This window comes from Macrosteles quadrilineatus, unplaced genomic scaffold (assembly GCF_028750875.1).
Source record: "Macrosteles quadrilineatus isolate MER2022 unplaced genomic scaffold, UCM_ALF_1.0 Scaffold_3__2_contigs__length_128488019, whole genome shotgun sequence".
NCBI classification, from domain to species: Eukaryota; Metazoa; Arthropoda; class Insecta; order Hemiptera; family Cicadellidae; genus Macrosteles; species Macrosteles quadrilineatus.
Window position 1 is genome coordinate 51,621,975 of NW_026542596.1, and position 8,752 is coordinate 51,630,726.

The 8,752-nt window shown below is 35.6% G+C and overlaps 1 protein-coding gene and 1 pseudogene across 1 annotated transcript; one reads left to right on the plus strand and one right to left on the minus strand.

Annotated features, from left to right (window-relative positions):
* Nucleotides 1–675: 675 nt before the first annotated feature.
* Nucleotides 676–2,865, minus strand: LOC128989195 (protein SET-like; annotated as a pseudogene).
* A 1,204-nt stretch (nucleotides 2,866–4,069) lies between these two features.
* Nucleotides 4,070–7,655, plus strand: LOC128989196 (uncharacterized). Its single transcript, XM_054411067.1, has 3 exons — nucleotides 4,070–4,600; nucleotides 5,078–6,541; nucleotides 7,434–7,655. The coding sequence occupies exons 1-3, from the start codon at nucleotides 4,070–4,072 to the stop codon at nucleotides 7,653–7,655; spliced, it is 2,217 nt and encodes a 738-aa protein (XP_054267042.1).
* Nucleotides 7,656–8,752: the final 1,097 nt, after the last annotated feature.

Below are 8,752 nucleotides of genomic sequence, written 5' to 3' on the forward strand. Positions count from 1 at the left end.
GTAAAGAAACGACATTTTTACACAAAAATCAGTTTAAGTTTTAGAGTTAATAAATCCATAAAAGTATTCCATTAATACTTTTTTCAAGAAAATCAAATAGTTATGTCAACTCTGTGAAAAGAAACTGTTTATCCTGTTTGTCAAAACATCAATCCTATCACTGCTTGGAATATGTGGTTTTATTCATACCAATTACACGGGGTCTGACCCAACAGTTAATAAACTAAATAATCCACTGACCATTTTGATAGTTTTTTATCAACTGGAGATAACTCTTTGCCTTTGTGTGAAAATTGAGTGAAATCTAACATCATTTTTCTACACTTAACATTTTCATAAAACCATTCTATGGCTTTATATACCATAGATACAGTTTTTATGCAAAATTATTAAAAAAGAATTTTCATGTAATTTTTTGCAATGGAAATAATTAATCATCCCTCAAAATATGTATTAACCCGATAATCAACAGGTTTTAGCTAATAGAATATTTACCAACAAAACTTGGAGTTGCAAAAGTGTAAACAACATAAAAAGGACAGATTTTCAATTAACTATTTTATTTGGTTAGTATTATAGTTTAGCATCTGTTGCAAGAGTACAAGATAAATCCCTGTATTATTTATTAATACGTAGCTCAGTAATTGAGAGAATTCTTCTGTCCTGAGCCCTCAATCAAACACACTCGTCCTGGAATGCTCGTTTGCGGCTGTTGCTCGCTTTAGTGTTCTTCTTCTTCTTTTCACACAGATTCTGATCTTTCTTCCATCTGATCGGCGTGCTTGTGGATTTGTGCTCACCATTTGCTCCCATTGAAAACTCCTTTGTCAGAACATCATTTTCTATGTAGGGGTTTCCTTCTTCGAAATAACAGTTTATTTTGAACCCAAACTTGATGTTTTCAAAATCTTCCACCTCGATTTTGGTGACATACTGAAGACAATCTACTTATTCATCAGTTGTCAACCTAGTAGTAGATCTAGTCAATCTAGTAGTAGACAATCTACTTCTACATCAGATCAGAGGGCTTAGTTTTGGGTGGTTCACAAAAGTAGTGACCCAGAAGTTCGGTATCTTCTTGATGATATCGTTTCTCTTCTCAAAATGTGGTTTCTTTATCCTGTTGTAATTTCTTTCAATGCCGAGAATCTCTTCACCGGCCTTCTCATTTAGAGCATCAATCTCATTTTGGCATTTGTCAATTTCCTCAAGGACCTTTTGAGTTTCTGGATCTTCTTCCCGAGTCGTCTCTCCATTCCCTAGTTCTAATTTCTTAATTTTCTTTGTTGGTGATCCAGAACCGTAGCCATTTTGTACAAAGTTCAATAAATTAAAACAGTAAAGTTTGAACCACCTAAGGGTGGTCCATTATTTTACTAATGTGAAATTTGATTAAGGGTTTAGCACACCTATAACACCTTAATTGAGAATAGAGAACAGACGCCTCACTAAACGAAAATGGACAATAAATTTAAAAGATGGCTTCCAAACTTGCTGAGAAAAACAACCAGAATTCACCGGAAGTAAAAAAACCTAGGTGTTGGAGTCTTAGGTATATATTTAAATGAGGTCAAAAGTTTCCATTATTTTGAATCATTCGCAGTGAATTTAAGTTAACACCATTGTATTGCCAGACACAGTAATAAATTAAGTAATAAGAATGCATCACAACCTATTATTCCTATAATTTAATTGGTTTTTAAATCTGTCCAGTCAAAATATCTAAATATTTGTTTTAATCTGTTTTTAAATAACATCACATCCCTCGCCTGTTTCGATACCAGTAAATTGTTACAGCGTCAAGTATCAGCAGTGCAGTAACAAGTACCCTACAGTTAGAGATGGTGTCGATTATCTCATAATGCTGGCTGGTCCTTGGCCAAACGCATACATTTATCACTTTTTACTTTCTCCCCCTACCATAGTATATGGAGAAAGTATTGTTTTCGTCAAAATTTTCGAGTTCGAGTTTTGAGTGGATATATTCGTTTTGGGTCCCCCTGGACCCAAAAAAGTGGTTTTCGAAGTGATGTCTGGGTGTGTGTGTGTCTGTGTGAGTGTGTGTCTGTGTGTCTGTGTGTCTGGATGTGTACAGAGCTAGAGACTACACCTGTGGTCCGATTTCGATGACATTTGGTATGTAGGTTCTAATCCATGGTATCTCCAGGCGTTTTTTTCATTTTTTTGAAATTTTGATTTTTAATGGGGATTTCCCCATAAAAACCCATAAAAAACTGGAAAAATTGGATTTTCTCCAAAATGGCTCGAACGATATTGATAAGAATTTAGTATGTTGTAGCCCTTTAAATTCTGAACAAAATGGTACAAATCCCATTTCTGTAAAAATTACGGTTCAAAAGTTATAGTAAATTATGTTATTTTCCCATAAAAACCCCATAAAATAACAAAAAATGGAATTTTAGACAAAAATCCGGTTTTGATTTAACATAGTATGTTATAGTTCTTACAATTTTGAAAGTTTTTTTTTATTTTTTAGAAATTTTGATTTTTAATGGAGATTTTCCCATAAAACCCCATAAAATAACGGAAAAATAGGATTTTCCCTAAAATGGTTCGAACGATTTTGATAAAAATTTAGTATGTTATAGTACTTTATATTCTGAACAAAATGGTACAAATCTTATCTCTGTAAAAATTACGGTTCAAAAGTTATTATAAATTATGTTATTTTCCCATAAAACCCCATAACATAACGGTAAATCAGATTTTCCCAAAATTGGCTCGAACGATTTTGATAAAAATTTAGTATGTTAAATTAAAGAAATGGACGAAAATGGACCTTTAAATTCTGAAGAAAATTGTACAAATTCCATTTCCGTTTATTTAATCTCACCGCTTACGCATGATAAAGGTTGTTGACAAACTTATGGGAGAAAGTAGTTGTTGACAAACTTATGGGAGAAAGTATGTGTCAGAATGCTGATACCGTTTATTAACAATATGTTACTACATACTGCGTTCATCTATTCAAGATTATATAAGAAGAACATAAGAAAGTAGTCCATTTTGAAAATTGGTAAATTCGTGTAAGAATAAGTTCACAAATGTTTATTTGACAATAATTTTGCTACACTATTAGCTGTTATGTAAGCAATCAAAATTGTTTAGAGTGGTTTTCCCTATATAATATAAAATTTGGGTATAATATTTTTGTAATGCTAGGTAAATTATAATATTTGAAAAATTCATTTTGATATAATGTTCAGTTATTACTTATAACGTTGAATACGTCACTTTGATTGAGGAATAAAACATTCGTAAAATAACATGTATACATATATATATCCAATGACAAATGTTGTTTTTCAATAGTTTGTAAATATTCAAAAAGTGTTTAAGAAAAAGTTTTATTGCCTAGGATTCAATTCAATTTACACAAGCGCCACTTTTTCATACTTTTCCATATTATACGTCTTATTGGGTAACACGTAAGTGAAATCAAATTTGATCCCTTTTGAAAAATCCCTTTTCATTCAAATCTTACCATTACAATTTCTCACAAGTTGGCTCTTTGTTTTAAAAAAAGCATTACTAGTTTCATCTATGAAAAAAGTTTTTTTTTTTTTTTTTATCAGAACAATATCTGTAATAGTTGTGATGTAAACATTTTATCATAGGACATTTTTCAAAACCATCTTTTCGTGAATGAAACATTGTATGTAGATAAAATCATAGTAGGATCATTTCATCACTAGTCAGGATCAGAAAATATGAGCGATGGTAGAAAAGACACTTCTTGCATGTGTGACAAACTATATTTTTCGTCATATTAAAACATTATTTAAGCAAAATAAAGTATATAATAAAAATACCTTTCACGTCAAGAAAACATCTTAAAATGTTTTTGTAGCTGTGAACTAGCATCAGCTGACTAGTGTCCTTTATGTTTACGATTTTGGATATTTCGGTTGTCATGGTGACCAATGTGTGTTGAGTTGAATTAATGTTTAGAGAAGGTTCGTTTTGTTGTCCTGTTTTTTAAAGTGTAAAATATAACTAAGTTGTAGAAAGTTCTGAATAGTTTTATTTTCCCACAAGCTATTTCGGCATGTCTGGAAACGGTACAAGATTTTCGGATTTGGTAAAGTTGTATGATGGCGAAGGAGACTTCTCGGAATGGCTGAAAAAGTTGGAGCTTGTATGTAAACTTCAGAAGGTTAAAGAACTACAATCAGTGCTTCCCTTGTTTTTGTCTGGAGGAGCATTTGCCGTCTACGATGGGCTTACCGACGCAGTTAAGAGTGATTACTCCGCCCTGACTCAAGCTTTGCAGCAGGCTTTCTCTGCTAACTGTTTCCAAGCGTATGAGGAGTTCATATCCAGACGTTTGCTTCCAGGAGAATCTGTTGATGTCTACGCATCTGATTTGAAAAGGTTGGCTAAATTAATAGATTCTTCAGTTTCTGACGAGTGGATAAAGAGTTCTTTTGTTCACGGACTACCCAGAGAAGTTCAAAATCAGTTAAAGGCGGCATGTTGTTTGCAAGACATGGAGCTGTCAAAAGTGTTAGAAAGGGCGAGAAGTTTAGTGAATGGAAGTGAATCCAATGTTGGAGCCGCCGCTCAGATGGAAGTGTCCGTAAATAAAAGACAGTATAGTAAAAAATGTTTTATCTGTAACTCGGAAGGACATCTAGCAAGATCATGCCCACAAAGAAAGCCGAGTAGCACCTCGAATGTAATTTGTTTCCGTTGTGGAGAGGCAGGACATTATGCTCCAAAGTGTTCACAGGCTCAAAAAAAACGAGTAAAAGGGGCCACCCTTTGTTGCGCGGGTGGCTATCCTTGTTTGACTGCGCAACCACAACTGCCGACGTTGATGGTAACTGTTGCTGGAACTAAGTGTTGTGCATTATTAGATACGGGGTGTTCAAGAACTATTATCTCACCGAGTCTTGTCAGGTCTAAGAAACTAATAAGGCCCACAAGTCAACGAGTGGTAATGATGAACGGGGACGTAGTAGACTGTAACTTAATGTGTGAGACAGAGGTGTCCGTTAGTGGGATTAACCTATCATTAAACTGTTTAGTTGCTCGATTATTGCCAAACTATCAGGTGCTATTAGGAATGGATGCGATTTCTGCAATGGGTGGAGTTACGATTCAGGGGGATGGTGGCGTAGAATTTAAAAAGGGTTTGTGTACTGGAGCAGTGGCTGAATCTGAGCAAAAGGGTGACGGTGACCAGAAAATCATCAGGGAGATCGAATCCAAGCAAGAAATTAATATTGAAAAGAAATCTGCAGAGAAAATCATTATTGAAGACTGTGATTTTAAGGCAGAATTTTTAGATGGAAAATGGACAGTGGAATGGAATTGGAAGGATGTGAACAGACTGCCTATGTTGGAAAATCAAGTAAAAATGTACAGAATTCCTGAGAATGCTACCGAAGCCTTCGAAACTGAAGTTGAAGAATGGATAAAAAGTGGTTGGCTGCAGCCCTATCATGGAGAGTTTGAAGGTGTGATTCCTTTGATGGCTGTCATACAGCAAAATAAGGATAAAGTGCGGCCTGTAATGGACTATAGAGAACTTAACCAATTCGTTTCAAGCCATACAGCTGGAAGTGAGGTTTGTAGTGAAAAGTTAAGATTGTGGAGACGATTGGGTGAACATGTGAGTACAGTTGATCTTCGTAAAGCGTACTTGCAAATTCATATTGCTCCACATTTGTGGAAATTTCAAGTTGTCAAATTTAAGGGTGAAAACTATTGTTTAACTCGACTTGGGTTTGTGTTAAACGTTGCCCCAAAGATTATGGGCAGTATTGTTAACAAGGTTTTATCGATGGATCCGATAGTTAGGAGTGCCACAGATTCATATGTCGATGACATCGTCGTTAATGAAGAAATCGTCAGTAGTGATGTTGTGATTAGATTGTTGGAAACATATGGTTTGACAGCAAAGCCGGCAGAAACGCTTGATGGAGGCAGAGTATTAGGACTAAGGCTGAGAAGAGCAGGATGTAAGCTAATGTGGTACAGAGATAACAAATTAAAACCTTTGGACCAAGTTAAAACAAAGAAAGATGTTTTCTCGTTGTGTGGGCAATTGATTGGACACTATCCAGTAGCAAGCTGGCTTCGACCTGCATGTAGTTTCGTTAAGAGACATTTGTCGGATCTGAAGTGGGATGATTTGATCAGTGAACGTGCGCAAACTATGTTAACAAATATTATGGATCGAATCGATGAAAGAGACCCAGCCACTGGCAAATGGGCTGTGTCCCCTGGAGAAGAAGGAAAAGTGTGGTGTGACGCAAGCAGTCTAGCGATCGGAGTTTGTCTAGAAATTGAAGGTGAGATAGTCGAAGATGCTTCGTGGCTGAGGAAGCAGCATGATTCAGCACATATCAATTTAGCAGAATTGGAAGCTATCCTAAAAGGAGTAAATTTGGCCCTGCGTTGGGGGTTAAAGAAGATCGTATTCATCACGGATTCAGCGACAGTTCATGCTTGGGTGTCATCTATACTGACGGGGGACCGTCCTATCAAAACACATGGGTTAAGTGAAGTTTTGGTTAGAAGACGATTAAGCCTATTTAAAGACATTATTTTGGAATGCGGTCTCAATGTACAAATAGAACTTATTAAGTCACAGTTCAACAAAGCAGATTTTCTTACAAGAGTGCCAAAAAAAATGGTTAGCAAGAAACGAAGAGACTAGCATTGCACTTGTGTGTGAGAATGAGAGTGTGGACCAAAAGACATTGGTGAAACAGGTTCATGACTTGCATCATTTTGGTGTTAACCGTACTTTATTCACCGCCAGACGGTGTCACCCAGACATTAACTTTACCACAAAAGTTGTTGAAGAAGTTGTGAAAAGTTGTAAAGAGTGTCTGTCAATTGATCCATCCAGCATCAAATGGGAGCCTGGGTATTTGGATTGCCAGAACAATTGGTATAGGCTTGCCATTGACGTAACACACTATGGTCAAAGCAAGTTCATGACCATTGTGGACTGTGGTCCAAGTAGGTTCTGCATTTGGCGCCGGATCCCAAAAGAGACGAAAGATCAGATTTCTAAAGTGTTGTTGGAATTGTTTACTGATCGAGGGCCACCACATGAGATTTTGTTGGACAATAGTGCAACATTTCGATGCGAAGAGATTACTCAGCTCTGTGATAAATGGGGTATTAAAGTCGTGTTTAGGTGTGTCAACCGGCCAAGTGGAAACGGGATAGTTGAGCGAAACCACAGAACAATCAAGCGTATGGCCGCAAGAACTAAAGGGAGTATCCAAGAAATGGTCTATTGGTACAATTTGACACCTAAAGAAGGATTAGGTGGCGATTCATCGCCGAGTTCCCAGATTTTTTCGTACCAATGGCGATGTAAAGGTGAACCTGTAAAAGGTGAAGTGTATGAAGGGTCACATTTTACAGTAGGTGAACGTGTGTATGTCAAGCCGCCAAACCCATCCTGTACTTCGAGATGGAAGGAAGGAGTGGTTACTGGACAGTTTTCACCCAGAAGTGTTGAAGTAAATGGCAGGCCTCATCACATAGCAGATGTGCGAAAAGTAGTTGAGAGTAAAAATGAAAGTGTAAGTTGTGTCGGCACCTCGAGGGCGTGTGGTGGTGTTGACACCACGGGGGCGTGTAGCTGTGAACTAGCATCAGCTGACTAGTGTCCTTTATGTTTACGATTTTGGATATTTCGGTTGTCATGGTGACCAATGTGTGTTGAGTTGAATTAATGTTTAGAGAAGGTTCGTTTTGTTGTCCTGTTTTTTAAAGTGTAAAATATAACTAAGTTGTAGAAAGTTCTGAAGAGTTTTATTTTCCCACAGTTTTTAAAATTACTATTACAAATTTCCTTTGATTAATTAAGTGATTAAACTTTTACATTTTACGATTCTATATACTTATACATATGTTGAACTATTGACATTAATGCAAAAATAAATTACACCCATTCCAAACAATTGGTGGATACTTTCGATACATGCGATTTCTTACAATCGAAGCTAAAAATTGAGTTAACAACAGCTAAAATTCACTACCAAGGAAAGCCACTTTTACTTCCTAGACGGAAAACCCCACTTTAGATACACGCCACCATTAAAAGCATCCATTAAAAACGGCCGAAAGTACGAAGTTATAAAATAAACAATAGCATGTCAAGAATGCAATACTACAATAGTATGTAGTTATTTTCATTGATTCATCCAAGCTTTATTTTATAAAAAGTAATGGTGCTTATAATGAATATATTTATCTTTTCGTTTGGCATTATTGGAACATTTTTAATAATGTTTATTATACACTTTTTCTCTGCAGGTACATTTAAACATATTTTAGGTTAGTAGGGCAAACAAATCTGTGGCACCTCTATAACAATAAATATAATTCCAAAACCTGAAAAATACTTAAATATATTATTGCAACGTATTTTACGTAAGCTATTACGTAAATCCATTCTATTGACAGCATATTTATCATATTTTACTGTTAATATAATCAGCAATATAAATAAGTCCGGTTACTATAAGGTTTTATTCACACAATATAAAAAATGGCATTATTCATAGTAGATATAATTCATAATTTATAAATCACTAAGAACCGGACTTTTGCATTATTGAAAGAAGAAGAATTTGCATCGACTTTGAGAATCTTTTGTTTCAGAAACAGCGAATAGCTTTTAAAACAAAAACTTGTATCCGTCTTTAATCATGTCGAAAGTGTATTATTTTTCGTATTTCAAATAACAATCAAGACCTAG